The sequence below is a fragment of the Ailuropoda melanoleuca genome, chromosome 2 (genome assembly GCF_002007445.2).
Source record: "Ailuropoda melanoleuca isolate Jingjing chromosome 2, ASM200744v2, whole genome shotgun sequence".
NCBI classification, from domain to species: Eukaryota; Metazoa; Chordata; class Mammalia; order Carnivora; family Ursidae; genus Ailuropoda; species Ailuropoda melanoleuca.
The window spans coordinates 113,848,543-113,874,514 of record NC_048219.1 but is presented as its reverse complement, the minus strand read 5'-3'; the positions used below and the strand labels follow the sequence as shown (position 1 = coordinate 113,874,514).

The window sequence follows — 25,972 nt, the reverse complement described above, 5'->3', positions numbered from 1 at the left end:
CGCTCCCGGAGCTCCCTTCTCAGCCTGCTGTCTCAAGCGTGCGGGTCCGCGGTCTGTCCGCTCCCCCTTGCAGGTGGCTACCGCTTCCCGGCGCCCTGACACGGCGGCTCCCTCCCCCTTCTGTTTAGCTTCCGATATCTGTGCGCGGTTTCACGGCTCCCCGCTTCGTACCTCGATACTCAGCGCTGGAGATGTTCATTTGTAGAGATCCAGATGTATCTTCCTGCGTCAGGCTGATTCCGTGGATATTCCTGCTGGTCTGGTACCTATCCAGCTCAACTCAGAGGACCGGCTGAAAAAGGGGTCCCCTACTCCTCCGCCATCTTAACCTCCCCCTCTAGGAGGATTTTAAAGTTGCTCTTAGCTGAAACTTGTTTTCTAGAAGAGGATTTCAGGAGTCATTCACCCAGGAGAAAACGTCAAGATGCATCAGGAACCCAGTTTTGGGACTTGTAATCTGTTCAGCTTTTTATTTTGCTTTCAGTTACACCATCCTTTTATGGGATAGGATGTATTAAACTCTTGACTTTTAAATTTATATCAGTGTGAGAATTCACTGAAGTCACATTTTTCATTCCTATTTGAACTAATGGATCATATGTGCAGGTGTTATCTACACTTAAATTATAGATTGTCCCACCAAAGGAGCTATGTCAGACACTGGGTAGGAGTAACGTAAGAAAAACATATCTAGCTCTCTGTGTCATGAAAAGTATCATAGATAGACAAATATTTTTAAAGAGAAGATAAAATATTTTGGGTACTGTTTGTATTTATAAGAATCCTAGCATGTGGTCTGATTGGGTGATAAGCTGATAGAATGAATGATACTTTGTCTATTCCAGGGTATATTATCTAGTAGATTCAATTAACTTTTAAATCTCTGATATAAGAAAGGTATGAGGTAGTGAGATTAGAAATTGGGAAAAACAAAAACAACAAAACAAGGAAAAGAATGCAGGCTAGCAGTCCACTAGACACGACTTCTGTTAATAAAATCAATATTTTTATTTTATTTTCTTCTCTGAGCACTGAGGATGGGTATGGGGAAATTTCCAAGTTTGTGCATTTTCATGAGCAAAAGAGCACTTACAGTTTATTGTGTAAATTAAACATATAATATGACTTTAAACAAATGAGATATGAGTGAAGTAAAATGTGTATTTTGGCTTTTAGTCTTTTTTGCTGACATTTACTGCAATACTTTGCCGCCATTGTTGGTAGCATCTTTTTGTTTATTATCTATGATATTTAGTTTATTCTAGCTGCCCATGAAGGAATTGAAATTTCTTTTCTTTAATTTTTTTTTAATTTTTAGATTTTTAACCTGATTGCAACACTGCTACATTTAACTTTTGATAAAGAAGTGTTTCTTTCCTGTGCTTTTCCTCAGTAAACTTGTAAATAGTTCTTTTACTATAATTAATTAAAACATTTATTGAAGAATGTCTAAAACATATAATAATAGTTACATAATTGTGTTCATAGTTCAAATCAAAGAAACAATAAATATCCTTGGGAAACAGCATGGATGTATATAATGAATAATAATTAATCAGTAGATAATTAAAAACATAATGAGATATTGTACTAATATACCTACTTTTAAATTGTAATAACTGAAATCCATTTAATCTTCTTTGAATAAAGAACATAGTTGGGGAAGCTAAAAAATTGAACAAATATGAGATGGCAGGTTCTTGTATATATTGTCTTTATTATCCAAATGTTAACTTATTCTTAAGTCTAATTAGTTTTTTTTAAATACATTTTAAAGTTGCTTAAACATTTAAGTACTTTATAGGAGTTATTTAATAATGGTGGACGATATCAACTTTAATTTTATAACCGTCAGGACACCAGAATCCTTAAAATTTACTTTTTTCTCATGTTTCCTTACACTTTCACCTTCCCAATCATCTGCTAATAATTTCTCAAAAGGTATATATTTTAGGCATCATGCTTCGAGATTTTGTTTCATGAGCATATTCCTAAGACTTGCTATCTTTTCTTCTATAGAATACAGATTTTTATTATTCATCTAGATTGATCTTTGACCACAAGCCAATGGACTTTTAAAATATACTTTATTTCTCTGTAGCATGCAATACTGTTTGATAACATTTTATCCATAGTAGAACTTCTTTCAAAATTGGAGTCAATCCTTTCAGTGCCTGCTGCTGCTTTATCAACTAAGTTTAATAATATTCTAAATCCTTTGTTGTTACTTAAATAGTCTTCACAGCATCTTCACTGGGAGTAGATTTCCTACCAATAAACCATTTTCTTTGCTTATTCATAAGAACAAAATCCTCATCTATTAAAATATCATCATGAGGTTGCAATAATTCAGTCACATCTTCAGGCTCTACTTCTAATTCTAGTTCTCTTGCTGTTTCCACCATATCTGCCATTACTTCCTCCATGGAAGTCTTGAACCCGTCAAAGTCATCCAGGAGGGTTAGAATCAACTTCTTCCAAACTTCTGTTAATGTTAATATATTGACAAAAATAAAAAAATAAAATATAAAATATATAATAAAATATAATGGATATTAAAATGAATTCTAGCTTTATGATATGCCAAGATTTGCTATGTTTCTCTGAATTAGATTACATCTTAAATATATTGATTATGGTGCAGTAGAAATTTGAAGGTATCAAATGAAAGAAACATTCTTTAATTCCCTATCAAAGCTGATGCCCAGCTAAAATCTGAATATTAGCTATATAATCTTCTATCTTCCATTGACGGTGATTGTATTCATCATCAACCTTCTTGGATTTCTCAGATATCATTTCTTCTATATGACTACAGGCACATGATGGTAAAAATATTCCCAAAGGTTTTGCATTGGCCTTATGATGGAGGCTGGCCAAGCAGAACTAAGGCTGAGCTTCCCCAAAACTGAGGAAATATTTTGAGTTCCCTCACCTACTTAAAAAACATTTTAAGGGGGGCGCCTGGGTGGCACAGGGGTTGGGCGTCTCCCTTCGGCTCAGGGCGTGATCCCGGCATTATGGGGTCGAGCCCCACATCAGGCTCCTCTGCTATGAGCCTGCTTCTTCCTCTCCCACTCCCCCTGCTTGTGTTCCCTTTCTCGCTGGCTGTCTCTATCTCTGTCAAATAAATAAATAAAATCTTAAAACAACAACAACAACAACATTTTATAGGGGTGTCTGGGTGGCTGAGTCTATTAAGTTTTTGCCTTCAGCTCAGGTCATGATCCCGGGATCCTGGGATCAAGTCCCACATCAGGCTTCCTGCTCAGCAGGGACCTTCTCCCTCTCCCTTTGCCACTCCCTCTGCTTGTGCTAGCTCTCTCCCTCTCTCTCTTTCTTTCTTTTCTTTCTTTTTTTTTTAAGATTTTATTTATTTGACAAAGAGAGAGACAGCCTGCGAGAGAGGGAACACAAGCAGGGGGAGTAGGAGAGGAAGAAACAGGCTTCCAGCAGAGCAGGGAGCCCAATGTGGGGCTCGATCCCAGGACCCTGGGATCACACCCTGTGCGGAAGGTAGATGCTTAATGACCAAGCCCCCCAGGCACCCCCCCTTTCTCTGTGTGTCAAATAAATAAATAAAATCTTAAAAATAAACCATTTTATAGGACAGAGCATGTTACCCATTGTAAAATTTATATTTAAAGCTTTTGGAAGAATCCCATTGGTGTTTTCCTTGGAAAGTAAAGTGACACACCTTTTCCTTAAAACTGGCCAACCAAACGTCAAAATGGCAAATGAAGAGTATTATTCAGCAAAGTGATTATTCAACAAAGGAACCTTAAACTATGGGAGTGCAGAGATAGTTCATTCTCCCTCGTGGCAGTCCTGGAGCTATCTTACTGGGAAGGGTACAGCATCTTAAGAATACACTTCAAAAATGAGGTCACAACGCACTTAAAACTCAAAGTTCCTGAAAAACAAAAGATAATTTATATGGCAGGCACCAGGATGTCCAGGCTTCATGGAATTTTTCCAAGTTCTGTCATCATTGGATCTAATACAAATTAACACGCTTCTGAAAATGGTCAGAAAATATGAAGACAATATTTGAGGTCAAAAGAAATAGAAATACTACAATGATACAATCTCTTGTACCAACACTAAAAAACAATAACAAGTGTAAGGGTGTGGGGCAAAAGTAAGGTTGGGATGTAAATTTTGGCACTATGTTTGGAGGGCCATTTGCCTAGGTGCATTAAAAATTCTAAAAATCAATTCTTTTGTGAAATCTCACTTTTACTCATTAAGTTTCTTTCCTGCTCCTCCTCCTCCTCCTTTTGAGTAAGACAGAAATTACCTACAGAATTGCTTATTGTAACTTTTAATTTTACCTATTACCTATTTTTGGACCTTAAGGTAGTTCCTGATTTTTAAAACTTTAAAAAGTATGGAAAATTCATGTAATAAATGGTTTATCATGACCTCATTAAATTAGTTATATAGAATTAGATTTACCAATATGAAGGTTTATCACAAGATATTTTCGAGTTAAAACAAAAAAGCAATGTACAGAGCAATATAGTGAATACTTTAAAAAAAATCCAACAATTTATTTTATTTTTTTCTAGATAGAAAAGTCTATAGGGATATTTAAAAATGTAGTAGCAGTTATTGTCTATTAGTGGTGAACTTCAGAAGATTTGATTCTTGTCCCTTTGAATTATCTTCCACTTTCTTATATTTTAATTAAATATAACTTTTGCAATTATAACATAACCAAAACTTGAACAGAAAATAATAAGTCTTATACATAGACACATAACATGACTTAATATGTGTTTTTTTAAGTATACTGTTTCTCAATAATTTCTTAATTGTTGGGAAAAAAAAGTAAAATCATTGGCATAATGTGAGAAAATGTGTGCATTTATATCTCTTCCTGAAAACATTATGAAACTTGATTTATATTCCTGTAGGCCCCCATGGCTACCTTTTCTAATTTCCTATTAACATTAAAATGTTGCATTAGACCTTTTCTTTTGATAGAGTAATAATTACTTTCACGAGGATTCATTTAAATTCTCATGACATGTGTCTTCTGGAGAGAAGTACTTAATTATCTCTGTTACTTATAGTTATGTTTAGGAAACCCATTGAACTCTTATTCATATTTCACAATTATCCAAATAACATAAGCCTGCCTCGCTGGGACCTCTGTCCTCTATCACATTAACTAATAAAGATGCACTTCTCATTTGATAGTTTGGGGTTTAGACATATGTCTACAAAAGGGTAACGATTCTATGAAAACCACTATCTCACCATTTTTTAATTTTCCCCCTAGAGGACTGTTACACATTTTAAGTATTTGTTTGATCATGGAGATAAAATAGAAGGAGCTGGAAAGTTCATTTATTCCATGCCTTTGATTTTGGAGAATACTAGAGAAGGAAATTCTTGACAAATCATAAAGGGTATGTGCCTATGGTGCTTTCAACATCCTTTGTTCAATCTTTTCATCTGTGGTATATCTTTATGATTGCCTCCATCTCCTTAATGCCTTCCTTTTATTTTTTATTCACAAACCTGTAAATAAATGATAAAGTTTCATTCCTTCCAGGGATAGTTGCTACCTTTATAGGTCTGCGACTTTAAGAGGTGGAATTTTAAGTATCAGCCAGAACTTGGGAAAGATTTGAGAAGAAGGAAGCATTGGGGCCCATTTTGGAAGTGTATTTTTTTTTTTACAAAGTCTCAATAGTTTGAAAGAGGTTGAATGCCAACAGTTTATATAATTTCCAGGTAGGTTTTTAATGCAACATCTGTAGTGCCTGCACATATATGTGTGGGATGTTTGGTGTGTTACAGGGACTGATGGCATTTAATCTCTAGAAATCAGGGTGCTAACTGTATTCCCAATGCAAAAATTGTTGCTCTCAAAATGCCAGTAATCTCCAAATTGAGAAAAACTCCTTTGGCTGTTATGAGAGCACCTTTGTGTCAGTCAGATGAGTGTCCGTGTCCTCATCATGCCACTTCCTAGTTTGATATATTAAGGAAGTCTTTCAACTTTCTTAACAGTGAGTATTAAATGAAATACACAAATTGTTTAATTTAGCGTGTGGCTAAAAATAAATTCAATGACTATTTGTTGTATTATTTTATTATCTCCCACACACATACAAAAAAGTCTTTTAAAAATGTAGCAACTTAAATAACAAAAAGGAAGTCTTACTGCATGAAGACCATATTAAAATATCGGCTCTATTGAAGCTAAGCAGTGTGAATATTCAACCTATTTTCCAGCCTATCTTTGACACATAATCTAAACTTCAGCCATAAGAATCACTTGGTGTTCCAGTAATATGCCATGTTTTCCCTATGTGATGATCTTCCTTTGGTTTGGAATGCCATCCCTCACCCAGTCAGCTTGGCAATCTCACCTTTTTATATTAAAATGATTAAAAAATACCTTTTGTGGGGAAGCTTCCCGCATACCTGTATCAGTTTCTTCTGATGATAGTGAAATTCCTCAATGTACCACGGCCAAGTAATGAGGATATTTGTTGCATAACAAAAGGCGTAGAGATTAGTGGGATGGGATACAGAAGAACCTTAGAGTAGCCCAACAAGATCTTCTAAAACTCAGCAATGAATGCCTTTCCATCCTCACTGGGTTGGGTTTGTCCTCAGCCATATTCATCCTCCGGCTCTGTTTATGGCTGAGGCTGCCCCAGATTTCAAGTGCTCACAACAAAAAGCAATGCAGGAAAGCTCCTTCTCTCAAGTCTTTTTTAATAGAAAGAAAATTGTTTCCCCAGGAGAGTCTTAGCAGACTACTCTCTACCTCAGTTGTCATGGATTAACATTGGGACACATGTGCATGCCCAGCTGCAAAAACCACCAAAGCAAGCCAGTGGCCTTCCCTGCCTCTACAGTGGGATGTGGGGCTTTTCAAAAGCAGAAAAAAGAGCTGTTGGGTAGGTAACTGAAAGTATTTTCTGCATGCCTTCTCTCCATCTCAGCCCACACTCTCACCTGTCCATAGTACAATGTCCTCCATTTGCCGCACTCTTTCGATGCCTGGACACACCTATACTAACACCTACTTTCCATTATTGTAAATATTTCTATTTTTGCCTACATCTCAGCAGCTTCTGGGTAGAAAGCTGTTGTCTTCATCGTTATATTCTCAGTGCCTATTTTGGTTCACCGTAAATGAGGACTAATTAAAGGAGTAAGTTTTAAAGTCTTTCAAAATAGGAAACAAGAAATTATGATTGAGAAATATCTTTTAAAATCAAAATTGGAACTTGAGATAAGTAAAATTTTTGTCTTTGAAGAGCCCTTAATGGTTAAAACACAGCATAACAGAGAGGAAATACTGTATCATCCCCAAAAGAGCCAAAGCCTAACCATCTGCTTCGTATCTCACTAAGCCTAGAGATGAGAAAAAAGATGTGAATTTTGGTACCCCCTGGGAGATTGGAAGAGGATCATACAGGATTTAGAGAATAGAACTTGCAAAGAAATATCAATAATTTAGGCTTTTTTCTTTTACATTTACGAAGGAGACCTGTCAAAAATTTCCCCTTCCTTAACAATGTAGTATGTGAAATAATTCTGCAGATTCATTTCAGAGGGCTTTTGAGAAAGGACAGGTAAAAAAAGAAATAGAACATTTCTACTGAAATTTCAGAAAAGGACACAGAACTGCAAAGCTTTAGTCCAATGATAATAAAAACTCGAGTCAACCATGTCGAATGTATCAGTTTTATTCCACTGAAAAGTGCATCCTTCGTCTCTTGCTAAAGAAAAGACAGCGTTTTTACTTTGGTACTTTTTGTTTTTTCTTGGTAAAGAAGCAGTTCTAAACAGGTCTATGCTGAGTGTGTTACAATTTTTCATATCACTGTCTATGGAAAAAAAAACAACCACCAACCAACCAACCAAGAGGCTAACAATGTGTAAATGATCAAGGAAAAACAAACAAACAAACAAAAACACAACTTTCTCCCTGAAAATTAAATGTCAAATTAGATTTGAAATGCTTACAGAGATACTTTTCATTTGTTCATTATGATAGAAATGATAACTAAGCAAAGCTTCTTGATCTGGGGATAATGTACTTCTTTAAATTTTCAATTTTGTCCTGGTTTTATATAAGGTGTTTTGTAAGTACAAATTGCCATTTTCATCGCCAAAACCACTTGGTGTTTAATAAGGCATAGGCTGACTGCAAATTTGGTAGCTGATAGAAAGCATAAAAATATGCAATTAGTTATTTTCTCATAATAGAAATATCTAACATTTTTGCACTTTTTCATCTCATGAGAATAGAAACATGTATACACACACACACTCACTTCCCAATTCATATATTTCCTAGAGATGTCATTTTTTTGAGCCTTTATAATGTATTCTTCATAATATCTTGTCATATGCTTTTAGTTATTATTGATGGCTTTAGTCCTGTGCAGATGTATTTTAACTGTCATTTGACATCAAGGAGAAGAAGTGGTATTTTATTTAAGCAGGTAGTGTTGAAACTAACAAAACAACTTAGGAGAAAAGGGCCTTTAAATTCATGGTAAAGTACCTAAAACTTGTCTGTTTCCTACTTACCAGTCAGACTTTAAAAAAGTGATGCTTGGGCTGTGAGATGTAACTGGGGTGGGGTATTAGATTCTTGTTCCTGTTGTGATAACAAATTATCACAAACTTAGTGGGTTAAAGCTACGCAATTTTGTTATCTTTCAGCTCTGGAGGTCAAAACCCTAAGTAGTGTCTATAGGACTGACTGAGTTTTTTCGGGGGCTCCAGGTGAGAATCCATTTTCTTTCCTTTCTCGGCTTCTAGAGGCTGCCCACATTGCTTGGCGTCTGGCCCCTGTTTTCAGATTGCTCCAACCTCTGCTTCTGTTTTCACATCTCTCCTCTCTGATTTCCCTCTTATAAGAACTCATGATTACATTGGGCTCACCTGGGTAATCTGGGCTAGTCTCTCGGCCTCATGATCCTTAGCTTAATCACATTTGCCCAGTCCCTTTTACTGTGTGAAGTGACATATTCTCAGGTCTGGGAATTAGGATACGGACATCTTCGAGGTACCATAATTCAGCCCACCAAAGGACTCTTACCCAAGCATTTGGTTGATCTCTCTTCATCAGTCTTAGCTTTGGTGATAATGGAATTCTGGTGGAGTGGTACGCAAATTTTAAAATACAACTATATATACCGTATGAGTGTATGTGCACATACGTCTGTAGTTAGAGGAATTAAGGTTCTAGATTATCAATCATGACTCACCAGGACAATGGAAATTGTTACTTAAAAATCATGTTATTATTGAAATGGGGATACTCTTGTCAAAAGTTCAAGAAAAAAAAAGAAGTAAAAAACTAGTGACTCACTGAAGTGGTGATTAGCAAAAGTTTATTGTGTGCACACCAAAAAGATAGTATGCAAATGGAGAGTACTCAAACCAATACATGGAATGAGGCTTAGAGATATATTGTTATAAAGTAGCTAGTATAGGGTAGAAACAGTGACTATTTGTCACAGTGATGGTTATAATATTAGAATTTTCTTAAATGGGAGAGAATTGGTTAGTGGTTGCCTCATATTCATTTTGGGGAACAATTTAAGTTTCACTTAAATTTTCAGAGGCATAAACAAGACTTGACCCAGGTCAAGTTAGCCTCGTTTGTCATACAAAATAATCTAAATTAAGATTGCTTGTATGACTAAAGCAGTTTGTCTGTTCAGGGAATTTTTAAGGCTGGTCTCCATTTGTGTTTGATTTTAAAACTCTTCATTATTAATTGCCCCTTTAATACAAGCTTGGGCAGATTTTTAAGGATGGATTTAACAAAGATAAATGATGCTATGAATTATAGTCTTATAATGTATAATATGGTTTATTTTTAATCAACCAGGCATTTTGCAGAGGAGAACTAACTCCTTGATAAAATGAAACTGCCAGGTTTGACCAATTTTTGACCAACCTTTCCTCACACCAACCTTCTTAATAATAATCCAAATATATTTTCCTATTTCTGTTAAACATAGACTTAAAATGGTGAGTTGCATTTTATCTTACACTTACAATGATGATATTTCTAAAGGAATGATTTAAAAAAATACCCTATTTTTAACATATTTGGCTAAGTTAGCATTGCATAACCAGCTATTGTAGCAGTGTAATTTTCAGTATAGTCTTTAAGAGACTCTGGAGGATAACATTGAATCTCTCTCAAGTTTGATTTTTAGTTTTCATGGATGCTTTAATTTTATATGGTATAATCTTTAGTATCCAAGTTATTTTATTTTAACCATGGGAGAACTTGGTTTTATTTTTGGTGATTAACTAAATAAAGCTATTTATCTTTCTGATAATAAAATATAAAACACTGATATTGCTTTGATTTTCGTCCCCCCCATCCAAAAATAATGTATAATTCTTTTTGAAAAATTTGATTTTTTTTCCATTGACATCAGCTTCTTAGGACAAGTATGAAGTCTTAAGGCAGAACCTTCTGCCCGCCAGGCACTCATCACCAGTGGCTACAATACACAGAGTAAACGACAGTGGGGGCTGTTCGGTACTTTGGGTGGAGTGTTTCCCTTTTAGTATATGTGCTGCCAATGCAAGCAATGGGTGAAGTGCTATGGAACTGTTGAGGGAGGAAGACAAAGTTTGTTGGGGAAGTTTTGATTAAATGAGTTAAAATGTCCTTGGACTTTCAAGAAAGACTAGAATTTTGTTGTAGGGGAAAGGGCATTCGAAGCAAAGCAATTAAGTATAGCAAAGACACATAAAACTCTATATTTGGGGAAAGTGGATAGAATAGCACAGGGAACATAGAAGTGTAGGTTGAACCGTGAAAGAAGAGGAGAAGAAGGCATTGAAGGAGAAATCTTTTAACCGTATTATGAAAAACAATTCATATGGAATTCTGAGGACTCTTTTCTTCATCTGCATATGCACAGTTTTTTGGAGTATGGGAATATAAAGGGAAACAATATAAGGTACTTCCTAATACTTGATAACTAACACAGCTCCTTTAATTTTACATGAGACTAATAGAAATTTGAAGTTGAATTAGTAATACTTTCTGTAGATATCTACAAGAATTATGTTCTCCTGGTAGTGAAATCATTGCCTCTTATATGAGAAGAAAGGAAATACATCTATATTTCTCTTTTAGCAATTATGAATGGTATATTATTAACCATCATGTATCTGTTAGCAATGAGATGTAGATATACTTAATAAATATTTGTGATGTTAACTGAGTTCTGAAAACGTAAGTCACAGCCTTTCCCTGATACTTAGCTTGTGCAGGAGGTTGTAAGCAATTTTTTAACTTAGGATCAATATTGCATTCTTCAGGAGTTTAGCTGTTGAATGGGTATTACCCTTCCTTTATCTTTAATTTGTAATTAGTTACCAGCTTTCATCATTTATACTTCCTTTAAATCTCTCCGTACTGTCCTGTTATGCATGTAGTAGCAATTAATTTTTTTTAGTAAATTGACATTTGCCTTAGTATTTAAATAGCAAGTTGACTTCTAAGGGAAATGGCATAACGTTATTATAAATTGATCATGGTGAAATACTCAAGGAGCTGGAATCTACATAGTTATTCAGTAGACCCCTATTGATGGATATTAGTTTTAGTATTTGACTTTGATTCTTCCTGTTTTGTGAAAAGATAAAAAGTAACAGTTCATTGGGACATTAAAATAAGAAGATATGAATTAGATAGTCTGTGGCAACTCATGTATCTAAAATCTTTCATTTAAGACCATCTATATCCAGCTTCCAAAAATATTACTATAAATGTTTATTAAAATGAGCAATTAGATGTTTTCATATAAATATAACAAGATTATCATACTAAGCCAGGGTGAATCCAAACTTAGTAAACTCTATAGGCTATGATTGTCCTAATCTTTTCATGTCTCTTGATTGAAAGAGTCTATTATTATAAAGAGATAGACATGATACTAGCTTTGATCTTCTTCCTTAGGGCTGTAAGTGAAACTGCCTGCACATTCTCATAAGCTTCTTGTTTTAATTACAGAGTATAACATTACATTTCATACAATAGGAAGATATTTAAAACAATATTAGTTTGACTATCTCAGAAGTGTGGCATGAAGCATTAAATAGGGTAAGTGGAAAATACATATACACACAACATATTTAGCTTCTGATTCAAGGAGTTCAATCCAGTGGATATCTTTTAAAATAATCACCTTGAAGTACTGAAAATTCATTCATTGGAATCATATAATCAATGCTTTTAAAAACCCACCTTGAAATGGAATATCTGGTTGAAAAATAAATAATTGAGTTGTAGCAAGCTATTCTTAACTGCTGTTTCCTGGAGGGATAATATAAAACTGTCCCCAAAATCACAACAGTGCAAATTGTCTTTAAGGTTGGAGTTTGCTTAGCAAGCTGATAACATAGGCTCATTAGGTAAATCCCCTTAAGTCTATCTTACTCCCAATATAATTATATATATTATATATATAATATATATGTATAGTTTTTAATTAGGATGGATTTACATACATGTCTATACCTGTGAATATGTATTGAAGGTGGTTTACATATTTTTCCAGGGGATTTTTCTTCTTAGACTTTCTCAAGGGGATTATTCTGTATCTGTGGTTCAATGTAGGTGACCGAAACAAAATGAACAAAATACTTAACTGTCAAATATACACTTTTCGGTCTTAGCAGGATCCCCAATGCTGTTACAAAGAAATCTTTTCACAGGTTCCCAGTTGATTCCCTTTCCAGTTCCTCACAGCAGTTATTCTAAACCTTCACCACTCTTTCCAATTCTACCTTTTTCCAAATTTCAAAAAATAATCTTGCTTTTCAGTTCTTTGAAAAAACATAATCATGCAAGAATACCAGCTTCCCGGGGTGCCTGGGTGGCACAGCGGTTAAGCGTCTGCCTTCAGCTCAGGCCGTGATCCCGGCGTTATGGGATCGAGCCCCACATCAGGCTCTTCCACTATGAGCCTGCTTCTTCCTCTCCCGCTCCCCCTGCTTGTGTTCCCTCTCTCACTGGCTGTCTCTATCTCTGTCGAATAAATAAATAAAATCTTAAAAAAAAAAGAATACCAGCTTCCCTACCAGCTAATGATTTATCTATTTCATATTTCTATCCTTTCTTCCTCAGGGCAGGTGCTCCTACTAGTGTTTACGTTCTCATTCCAGCCCCATGAATTCTCCTTGGGAAAATGTTCCACTTTCATATCCTTGGGCTCCAATCTCTCTTCCTACAGTGGCACCTTTTCCTCAGCCTACAAGTTTACTCCATCTTTTCAGAACTCATCATACTTGAGGATTGTCAAAGTGACCCCCTTCCTCATTCTAACTCTTCAGATTTCACATGGTTTTAGTAAAGTTCCTTTTCCCTTGCCCTTCTCCATTTATATCTCTGGCTAAACTTTCTGTCCTCTCCATCCCCTTGTCTGACCTACTCTTTTCTTTGCCCTCACCTCCTTACCCCCACCTCACTTTAATTTCATCTACAGCTATTCTTAGAGTTTTTCACTGTCTTCTTACAGCTTCAGTTATGTTCCATGTTTCCAGCTTTGATTATTCTCCTGAATTTCAGATTTAAATGCATCACTGCCTGATGTATATTTATTCTTGGACCTCCCACAAGCATCTCATACTCATTTTATTCCCCAAACAGTTGATAAGTCATACACTGAGGGTCAAAGATCTGAATTTAAGATTCTGACATTTAATGAGATGGTGAGCAGAATATTTGACTTCAGTTTCCTCACCAAACACTGTCTTGGAATTCCATTTTGCCAATATACTTATCTAACAACCATCCTTTCTCATATACATTATTGCAATATCATTCTAATTGATCTCCTTGTTTCCACCTTCACTTCACTGAAGTTTTCTCTCAACACAGTAGTCAGAGTTACCCTTTAAAAAAGTAAGTTAGTCTCTTTACTCAGAACTTTTCAGCAGTTTCTCATCTTAACTTTTAGTAAAACTCAAACCTTCATCTGCCACTTTCAAACCTGTATTTACTGATTTCTTGACTTCAACTCTTTCTACTCTCTCTTTTCCTCCAGCCATTCTGATCTCTTTAGTGTTTCTTTAAATATGCTGGGCACCCTCCTGCCTCAGATCTTTAGTATATGACCTTTACCACATGTCCTTTTATTCAAATAGTTGTCACCCTTACCTTCCATAAGTCTTTATTTCAAATGTCACATCGTCTGTGACATATTCTCTGACCACTTTATTTAAAATTGTATCTCCATCTCCCCCACCTCCAATTCTTAACCTCCATCTCTGTTTCATTTTTCTCCATAAGGTTTTATCTTCTAATATACTATACATTTAACTCATTTATTTTATTTTTGTTTCTATCCTGCCACTAAAATTTAAGTTTTGTGATGGCAGGGACTTCTGTTTTGGAAAAAAAAAATGTATCCCCAGTGCCTAGAACATAGTAGAAACTCATTTGTGATTGTTTAATAAGTAAATGAATGAACAAATTAAGATGGGATAGTGGTTGTGGAAGTGCTTTTGAGGTAAAAAGCAACACACTATAAAATACTTATTATTCCCTCTATTATACCTACTGTTATTATTCTAATGCCCCCATGACCAGGCTCACATGGACCTTATTTTTTTTTATATCCATATGTTTTATCTTGGTTTTGAGATCCCATCCAATCAATTTTTGAGACTATTAACTTAGAGACATATTTGAGCCTTGCAACCATTAGGTCACCAATTCTTAACTCATACCTCACTTGGAGCAGAGTCTGCATTTTAGCCCCATTACTTTAGTTCAATCATCGGGAGCTTTTCTCTAGACAATTGCAACAGTCTCCTGACAGAAGACTTTGTACAATATCTTTTTTTTTTAAAGATTTTATTTATTTACATGACAGAGATAGAGACAGCCAGCGAGAGAGGGAACATAAGCAGGGGGAGTGGGAGAGGAAGAAGCAGGCTCATAGCAGAGGAGCCTGATGTGGGGCTCGATCCCATAACGCCGGGATCACGCCCTGAGCCAAAGGCAGACGCTTAACTGCTGTGCCACCCAGGCGCCCCGACTTTGTACAATATCTTATCATAAATAACCTTTCTTAAATACTTTTGTGAGACTTCATATTATCTACAAAACATTTCCTATGATAATCAACGTCCTTCATTCCTGACTCTGACCTATGATTTTGAGATGCTATTTTCCAACACCATGAGCAGTTCTTTATGGTCCTTTTTTATTTCTTTATACTTTCAATAAGTACTTATTGATTATTTACTGAGTCAGGCCTTATACAATGGTAGTTAGCAAGGCGCCATCTCTTTTCCCTTATCCTCATAGAAATTTGCTATAGTTTGGGAGGTAAGAAGAAAGGAAACAGTCTAGCATCTCAAGATCATAATCAAATGCAGAGTAGCGATAGGTACAATGAACATCCATTCTGACTTTTCTGGAGTAGATTTGGTTTATGCCTGTTTCCCAGTATAATTATTAATAACCCTTCCTTCATTTTCAGAACTCTCCCAGTTTGGTGATAAATTATACAGTCTCCTTGTCTATAAGCAAAACAATTTGAATTTTATCTCATGCTCTCTCCCTACATTAACTACAAAAGTTATGTGACAGTCTAAAACAAAATTTAAGTCCTCCTCCTGTAGAAGTGGAAAATACTTATAAATATCACACAAACTGTTTGGTGAAAAAAAAAATCAAGGCTTTGTAACCTGAATGCCATTTCAATTTTAGATTTTTTTTTTGTTTCAAATGCACTTTAATAATTAGTTCCTTAGTTATATTGTCACTCTACCCCTTGTCTGGAATGCCCTATATTTACTCTTCATTTATCCAAATCCTAACCATTTTTAAAGTAATGCTTACATCTCCAAAATATTCTTTTGTTTTGTTTTGTTTCCATCTCTATCTATGTTCTCTTCTTTTTTTAGATATATATATTTTAAAGGTTTTATTTATTTATTTGAGAGAGAGAGACAGAGCAAACAAGAGCACAAACAGGGGGTGGGGAGAGGCAAAAGGAGGGGAGAGCAGACCCCCCTGCACAGGAAGCCAGATGTGGGGCTCCATCCCAGGATGCTAGCATCATGACCTGAGCCAAAGGCAGACACAGGCACCCCTGTGTTCTCTTCTATTTATTTATTTATTTATTTATTTATTTATTTATTTATTTAATTTATTTTGTTTTTTGAAGATTTAATTTATTTGTTTGAGAGACAGAGAGAGTGAGTGAAAGCATAAGTGGGGGACTGGCAGAGGGAGAGGGAGCAGCAGACTCCCCCTGAGCAGGGAGCCAGACGTGGGGCTCCATCCCAGAACCCTGGGATCATGGACTGAGCCTAAGGCAGACACTTAACTGACTGAGCCATCCAGGCACCCCTCTGGTCCCTTCTTTTAGCAGTTATTTTCTGTATTATTTATTTGGCAATTGTTGTATAAAAGTACTTTTTACATGCAGTCTATTGGATCCTTAAAGACAAAGATGTGACTTCTAGATTTTTGTAGCACCAATTCTAGAGCTAAATACAGAGTATGCTCAATCAACCTGATGTAAAAACAAAACAAAATAGAGCAACTCAGCTACAATAATAGTGGTAATAAGTGTGGTATTGATGGTGAATTTATTGAAAAGTATAATAGGATAAGTTAAAATAATAGGAACTTTCAGGTAATATCTATAGTTTGAAAGTGGAAAAAAATAAGTTGTGTATATGTTTGTGTGTGTTTGAAATATATATTATTGAAAATAATGTTGGGGTCAGCAGAGAAGAGGTTGAGGGAGAGAAAGAAAAGATATACCGTATTCGATCCCATTGTGTGGAAAATCCACCATCATTCTGTATTACTGGGAGAAAAAAGTGAATTAATTTATGGTGTAATGCTTTCATATCACTTAGAATTTTTATTTGATACATATTGAAAGACCTATTTACTGATAGATTTTTTATCTTCAATCATTCCTGTATATACATAACAAAAGTGTAAGTGATATCAAATGGCTAAGATTTGATATGGCTAACACTCCTTCACATTCAGAGATCACCCCATTGTAAAAAAAAAAAAATCCTACTTCAGACGTTTAAAATGTTAAAAAAGTAAATATTTTATTGAATAGATTCACAGTGTATAAGTAAGTATATTGCAAAAACAGAACGAAACAAAACAAAACAAAAAAAGACATATGATGAGTTTACTAGGACTTGAGGAAAGACTACAGATCCTAAATATTCTGAAGACATTGAAGGAAAATAATGTGATTTTTGGATACAGCCAGTTGTAGAAACCCAAGTTAGAGCAAAGCTTTCTGGAAGTTACTATCACTTTTGCTGTCCAGTAGCAGAAGCTGTCACCTGGGAACTTGTAGCAAAAAAAAAAAAAAAGGGAAAAAAAAGAAAACGTTGTGTTAATGGGTTTCTAATTGATGTGACATGAAGCCCCAGTATCAGGATGAAGGATTAGCAACTGAATTCTCAGGGATGGAGTACAAAATTTAAGTTTTATTTCTGATTTTTTTTCCTCTTAGAGCAGAGGAGGAAACTATAATTTCTATACTCAAGAACGTCTGCTTGGATCAACATCTTCTATACAACCTACTGGCTGTGATTGCTATATGCCTTATCCAATATGACCAAAGTCCTAGTCATAAACACAAACAGAATTCTTAACTATTTTCAGAACAGATTGTGTGAGACCACGACATAGTCAATTCTACCAAAATGTGTGTGCTTGAGCTGAGTAGCTAAAATGAAGATAAGTAATTGGTTTAGTTTCGCTGCTGAACAGAAAACGTGGATCACACTCATGTACCTTTTATGTATTGCTTCCCCACATTTCATCTTTGTACTGCTCTGTGTTCCTGTTCAGATCATTCATATTTTATTTCGAAACATTTTCATTTTCAGATCAGCAGTTGTGTGATCCTGGTGAATTTCTTTGCCACGATCATGTGACTTGTGTCTCCCAGAGCTGGCTGTGTGATGGGGACCCTGACTGCCCTGATGATTCAGACGAGTCTTTAGATACCTGTGAGTAGAAAGGTTCTCGTGCCATTCGGATTTACCTTACATGTGAAACAAAATGCCAGTTGTTTTCACGGATGACTGTTGTTCTAGCTGCTGCTGCTGCTTCTTTTTTTTTTCTTCCAAATAGCCTAAGAAACTTGAAACCTTTTGTTTGTGTTTCCTCTAAAATGACTATGTGAATGAGACCATAACATGCAGTTTTGTAATGTGAATTAATTTTTGAAGGGAAGAAAACACAAGGCTAATTATCTCAATGTGATTGTGTTACTACTAGAAAAAATAATAACTTGAGGAGGAAAAAAAATCCTTTAAAACATAGCACTCAAAGGGAGTAAGACCCTCTCCACTAATTTATTTCACCCATTTTGAGACAAAAGAGCATATAGAAGGAGGAGTTAAGTAATCAAGTTGAGCTCCCATATTATTTCTGTTAATGTCTTCAGGCACTATACAAGTTATTGAGCATGTTTTCTTTAGAAGACAGATATTATATTTATTCATCTATACAGGGAGCTTCTTTGTCTTTATCATATTAGATTCAGAAGCCCCTCACACACATGGATCCCAAATGTCACAGTACCGCTGTATCTAACTTGGAGTCCACTGAGGGCTTTGCACACATGAAAGGTGCCACTAACGCGAAATTATAAATAATAGAGCCCCAGCTAAATCTGCTACATTTTTTAATACCTACTATCATATGGAGCATAAACAGTCCCCTAAATTTTGATGTTGCTATTTCTAACACTTCTGATTTGGTCTGTGCACCCCGTGCAACCAGGTGTGACAGCTTATCAGTATTCTCAAAGCAGCTACGTGGTGCTATTGGGTCGAAGTGGGGAAAAAAATAATCCATCATCCTTAGTGCTTGATATCGTAAGAGATAACAATTACTGGTTCCATTTTCCATTTTTATTTACTTGTTTACAAGTCTTGCAGGCAAGGCCAATATAAGTTTTGATGAAAATCTTGCCATTAGAAAGCAGAGGCAATGATTATTCATTTTCTTTATGTTTGCTAGTGTTTTTGAAGTTTCTCAGCATATGGGTTCTTGAATATTTGCATTAATTGCTCCTTCCTTTGAACAGATCACTTCTTTCATAGGAGGTTGTAGTTGTTTGCTGCATTTGTAATTTTCACCAGTTTAATTTAGAAAACGTTTGCTAGACTCCTTATAGCATAGAAAAGTTTCCCGGCATGATAAGAGAAAAAAATATAGGTTAATGGGGGAAAAAAACCCTTATGGATAAATAAATGTAGTAAATCCATAGAGAAGAATGTTATTTGGCAATAATAAAAAAAAATGAAGTACTCATACATGCTACATGGATAAACCTTGAAAACATTTTGCTAAGGAAAAGAAGTAAGTCACAAAAATCCACATATTCTGTGATTTCATTCATTTGAAAGATCTCAAATAAGCAAATCTACAGAAATAGAAAATAGGTGAGTGGGTCTCAGGGCCAGGTGGGGTTGGAGCCAATGAGGATTGACTGCGAATGAGTATGGGATCTCTTTTGAAGGTGAAAATGTTGTAAAATTAGATTGCAGTATGGTTGCACAACACTGTTAATATGTTTAAAAACATTGGTTCACTCATATTAAAATGGGTGAATTGGATGGTATGTGAATTATATAATAATAAAGATGTTTAAACATGAAAAAAGAAGGAAAAAATATCCATAGTATGGCTGTGGTGCAGATGGCATAATAGTGAGAAAAGACAACAATAATAAATGCACTGGGCATGAAATACATAAGTAGTGGGACCCTCCCCTATTGAAGTGCCATCTGGGAGTTTTCTCCTTGTTAGCTGCAAGGGAGGGTTGCCATGGCACTGTCAGAATAAAAAGTTAAATTTTTGAGTTTTGGGACTAGAATCTTGCGTTTCTGTCCTGATCCTTCCACAAAATTGCTAATGGGAAAAATGACAGAGACATGAGATAGCTTTGTGGAATGGATGTGCAGGAAGGCCACGTTAAAGGGAAAAATTCCATGGAACTGTGTACGTGGCACAAAGCAAAAGTAATTGAGAAGACATGGCTGGAGAGCCTGTAAAGGCAGGTGTTTCCTTTATGCTGATCAAAAATAGAGAATAATGATGTTCTTTTTGTGCCAAAGAGGGAGAGTTCAGTAGGAGACTCAGACTAAAGAGGCTTTGTGGTAGAGAAGAGTAGCAAGGACCTGTGTGATCACAACCAAAGTCCAGAGAGGAAAGAGACCTTGCAGTGAGTGCTGAAGTGGATGGGTGACAAGTATCCCTCTTCCCCACCCATGCCCGCTCCACACCTTTAGGAACATGGCCGATACCCATCAGGGCCACACCAATGGACAAGACCCAAGTTTGCCAGCCAATGTCCACCCTGATTGATTGGGCATTTCCTGTGAATAGTTGGTGTATCCACCACAATGTTGTTAAATATTTGAATGTCTACCTTGGGCTTGGGAAAATGTAGGTCCTTCATTCACAGAGATTAGGGGCTTTAGCAGCCTGAGGCCTTAAGTTAGAAATTATGTAGGGTTCATTAAAAATAGAGATAGACTTTCTGCTTTCTTAAAACATTTTTTAAATGAAAATCATACCTGCTCAAGATATTTTTGGCAGTTTTTAAGTATATAGCTATTTTCCTCTCCAATAAAATGTAATGAATTCTATTTAAAAATATTTCTTCATTTTGGCTGTTCTTACTCTTTTAACATCAAAATTGCTGAATATCTTTAAAGGAAATGTTAAAACTATTCTCATATCAGTGTAGTTACGTCACAAAGCAGAGACATGACTATTTCTCTACCTGGGTACTTAATCTGGGCAACATATTTGGATTTACATTAAATTGGCCTGTTCCTGATGAATGGTTTCAGTCAGTACCCATTGAAATATGGACAAGCATACAAAAAAGCTTTATGAAAAATATCGGAGTTTTTCAAATTTAAATTTTTCAATCCAGATGTTCACAATTACCATTTTCTCTAATCACAGTGCTTTGTAATGTGTTGTTTTATGACATTCATATGCAGTCATCACTGATATACATAAAATAATTGCATAATTTTATAATTATATGGATGCATACATTCGGAGTGAAGGATAAATACTAGAAATCGAAAACCTTGAAGATTGATTCTTAGGAAGGGTAATTTTATGCTCAGTGTCTGAATGAAAGTGTGTTATCATCTTTGATTTGAAGACAAAATGTGTTGTATCTACAAAATATTAGATGAAAACAGCTGATGTAATACACTTATTTTTCCCTAAATCCACTTAGCCTTTAAAATGATAAGAAGACCAATATAGCATCAAATTTATTACGATAGTGGGAAAGCTCTGCAGTGACAACATTCTAATAGGAAGAAAAAGTATTTTCAAGGAAAAAATGAAGCTTTACTTGTGAAATGCTAAATGCTTGAAGATGAACGTACATACAGAAAAATAAGAAACTTTGAACTTAAATGAAATTTAAGTATTTGGGGATCTGAGATGTTAACATACACGTATGTTCCTCTTCTGTGTTTGTTTGGGCTCAGACTCTAGTGAAAAAAAAAAAAAGGCAAAAAACCCCCAAACAAACAACCAAACAAAAAACCCAAAAATCAAAACCAAAAAGACTGCAAACTTTTGTGGGAGGTTGGTTTACCACTAAGCTGATTGCATGTTGGGATGAGTTTTCTCAAATATGCCATTGGAGAAATTTAATAATTTATATCCTTACATTGGATCTGAGAAATGATTCGTTAGCCTTCTATTAAAATAAAACTCCTTATTTCTTCATGTTATTTGAGTAATTTTTCAGGGGTTTAAGTGGCTAATCATCTTTAGGTTCTACGAGGTAATGAGAATAGAAAATCAGGAAAATCACCATCTTTCTACTTAGTGCTTTCAATCCATTTGTTAATCTAGCATCGTGTGTGACAAGAATTAAAGTGAATGTGATAATGTTTATTTGTGGAATGAAAGCTTAGCACCACCTGTGGCAGGGAAAGCTTCTTGAAAGGCACTTTTATTCTGAGGTATTCAAAATTTAATTCCTTCTAGGATTTTCTGTTCAGTGCTTAATGATACTTCCTTTCCAACAATCTGCTTCAGCTGATGTGTGATGTTTTCTGCCAATCTGATGTTAATATACTTAAAACCAGATTCTTCTTTTTTAAGTCAGGAAGGTATTAGTTCTGCTATTTCTTTTCCTTCCCTATTGCCCTACACCGCCCCCTTTCAGAAAATCATTTAGGGTGCTCTTCAATTTCATATCATACTTTGGATGTAATGACTCACTGGCCAACAAAGGAGAATAAAGATGGCCTTAAAGAAGGGTAAGATTTGCAACCTGGATAATTGTGATCATTGGCACATTGACTCTACTCTATCCTGTCCTTCTGAGGGATCAGGGAACAATTTCTGTAAAGGACCAGATAGTATATATTTTAGATTTTGTGTTCCATGTGATTTCCATTGCGTATTCTTGTTTTTTGTTTGTCAAACCCTTTAAAATGGGAAACAAAAACAAAAAACCTTCTCAGCTTACAGTCTGTACAGAACAGGCCACAGGTGGGATTTGGCCAGTGGGCTGTAGTTTGCTAACCCCGGTTGCAGTGTCAGTGCGAAACTATACCCACCGCTCAGTATGGAGTTGGGTCTGTGCCCAGGTACTGCTGCCACAGGGAGCACCATCACCCCTTACAATAGAAGCATGTGGCACAGGGCTATGTGTGTACCTACCACCACATGGGGCCAGACTCAGGCAATTTGGTGTCATCTACAAAAACGGGGTTTTTTCTTCTATGTTTGCATGTCACCTTATTGGTTAGGATTGCATTTGACACAGACCAAAAACAGTCACTTAACCAGAAAGGGATTTGTTGTTCTTATATAAGAAAGTTGCAAAACACCAGCTTTCTGCTCTGGCATCCCTAGCATGGAGCTGTCAGTCTTAGAGTCAAAGTATGACTACTTCACCTCTGCCAGTAGATAATTTCATTTCAGGCAGAAAGAAGGGAAGGGGGAAATGGAAAAAGGCAAGTGCTAGTCTCTCTGTTTAACAAAATATCAAGGTCAGTGGATTTCTGCTTAAATGTCCTTGGCCAGAATGAAACATATGAGATGTGGGGCAGTGAGTATTTTTACCAGGGCCCATAGTTTTCCAAAAAAGAATTAGTGGCTCTGCTATTAAAGAACGAGGGGAGGGTAGCTATTGAGTAGGCAGAAGCACTAGGCAGCATGTGCCTCAAGGTCCTTTCGCTCCCCTTCCTTCTCTCCATCCACCGCATGGGAGGAGCCAGGCAGAGTGCACCAACAGGGCTTCTGAATCCCAGCTGCTTGGCTCCAAAGCCAGTTCCTCTGTGAATACCTTTGTTCTCAGGCAACTGACTTCACCTTTCCAGGCTTCCATTACCTCAGCTGTACAAAGGACATGACAGTACGTGCCTCACAGTACTGTGCTTATAAAGTAGTGTCTGTTGCAGGGCACCTGGGTGGCTCAGTCAGTTCAGCGACAGACTCTTGATTTCAGCTCAGGTCATGGTCTCAGGGTCATTAGATTGAGCCCCATGTTGGACTCCAAACTTGCCTAGGATTCTCTCTCTTTTCCTCTCCCTTTGCCCCTCCCCTGTTTGTCCTTTTCCTCTCTCTCTTTCTCTCTGTTAAAGAGAAAGAAGAAGAAAGAAAGAAAGAAAGAAAAAAGAAAGAAAGAAAGAAAGAAAGAAAGAAAGAAAGAAAGAAAGAGAAAAGGAAGAAAAAGAAAAGAAAAGTGTCTGTTGAATAGTAAGACTTTCTTCACCCCACACCCTACCATGAATTCCAGATGCGCGGAGCTCTAAGCACCTTACCCTGAAGGTCTTTTGATAGAACATCCTAACTTGCCCCCTCTCTCAGTCTTACTGAAAATTGGCCTTATTCTCTAAGGGTGTGGCTAGGGACAGGATTAATCTACTACATACACTCATTCAATTTAAGTTGTTAACAGTTTTTAATAATTAGGTATGTTATACTCAAACATTAGGACAAATACGGTATCAAGATTATTTGGGGACAGGTGGCTTTTTTCTAGGAACTCTTCCAAAAACATCATGTTAACTAATTGACTAAAGTTAAAATACATGGCTACAAAACACATTAGTGAATGATCATATTTAATCAACACTGCAGTCCTGAAATGTAGAGGTTATCTCATTTCAAAAAATGAAGAAATTGAGTTTAGGATCCTCTGTCCTCCTTACACTGTTATTGGTGAAGGCAGAGTTTATATTTCTTTGAACTTGCCTTCCTATTTTGAAATGCTGAGTTAAAGAAGGATACAACTCTTCAAAGGACCCCTTAGGCCACCTAATTAAAAATATTATGTCATTTGAAAAATACAAAAAGCTATCCCAACAGGGTTATATCACACTGACGTGGGGAGTGATCAGTTCTAATTGAATAATGCAGTAAAAATAATAAGTCTTCTGGGTAATAGGAATAGAAGCATTTATGAAAAATGAAAATAACTGTGAGTTATTAGGCTTAGATGTGCCTCTGCATGAGTTGACCACATCTTCTCTTGTGTTTCTGGTGTATAGGATTTTAGACTTTATTTAGATAGGAAGATATTAATGGACTTCTTATATTTATACAGTGACCTTTCCCCTAGGATATGAGGTAAAACCCTTTTATAATTTCCTTCTAAATTTTTTCTTTGACAGAGGTCAGAGAAATAAAATAAAATTCAAGTGGGAGGTTATTAGCAAACAGATCCTGCCCTTTAAATATATATAGTAGAATAGGACATTGAAACTAAACTATAGGAACAATAAAATGAATGGAAGTGTGGTGCTTGTTTCTAAGTAATAGTGATTTAGAGGTCACTTTGCAATGAGCTAATATATGAGAGCCACACAGTTAAGCTTTTCATTAGGTAGAGAAGTTGAAATGATCTTACAGATTAAAGGGAAAGCATATGAGACCCATGAGAACAGTTTATGTCTCTTTCAATTCTTTTTGTTTTGCTCTTCATTTTATTCTGAGACTCCTCTCTTTAGCAATGGAGAGGCCAAAAACATTGACCCTTCTTTAATAATAAAAAGACTCCCACTTAAGAGTTGATGTGGAGGGGTGACAGAAAGGTGGGGAAAGGTGTAATTATGAATTGAAAGAGTCTGTCTAACGTTGATTCCTTTTCCTAGCACAGTGGGGATGGGTGGAGGGTGACGTTTCTCTTCATTCTGCCCCACAATGTACTAATAGGTCTCTGAAAGTCTGCCTCTGCAATTTTAAGAAAGCTTGATTGGAGGCAGAGGTGATAAAACTGAGTGTACTACAGTTCACACAGGCAGAGCAAGACCAGCATTTAAAAAAAGCCTCACTTTTTGACTCAAGGAGTCACTGCTTGTTGGTTTTCTGATCTGAGATCACAGGTCACAGGATAAAAAGGGACTCATGTCCCTCAGCTGGGACTGGAAACTGGAGGGAATGCAAACTTTGAAATGTTGTAAAATAAAGGGAGTAAGACAAAATAGATGAATTCCACAGACAACTCTGATAAAATCTCTTCGGCTTAAGGGATGATGTACTGTAAACAAATGCTCTTGCAGGGCTCTGTAGGGACAAAGCTGAAGGCTGAACAAGGAGTCTTCTTAGAAATGATTCAATCCATCATTTATCCACATCTAATCTAGCATTTGGGGTTGGGGATGAAGGCTTTCTACCTTTCATGGGTGAGCAAATTTCTTCCCAGAGGACGTTTTATTCTTTATAGTCAGTGTATAAAATTTACATTTGACTTTCACTCAGAAGTGCTTCTAAAATGACATATTTTGTTAAATGAAGCACTAAAGGATGTTGTGTTCTAAGAACTTATTTTAGTGGCAATGACTTTCTTTTTCTGTCCCTTCTCCCACATCTTCCATCATCCTTCCCTGAAAGCAAGATATGAAACCCAGCTGTCATAGGCCTAGGGAACTTTCATCAGGACAAAGA

General features: G+C 36.1%; 1 protein-coding gene across 1 annotated transcript in view; it reads left to right on the top strand.

Annotated features, from left to right (window-relative positions):
• Positions 1-25,972, top strand: part of LRP1B (LDL receptor related protein 1B) — a 1,837,899-nt gene that overhangs the window by 347,207 nt on the left and 1,464,720 nt on the right. The window contains exon 2 of the mRNA XM_034642051.1: positions 17,908-18,030. Coding sequence (XP_034497942.1) covers positions 17,908-18,030 — 123 coding nt within the window. The remainder of the gene's footprint in view (positions 1-17,907; positions 18,031-25,972) is intronic.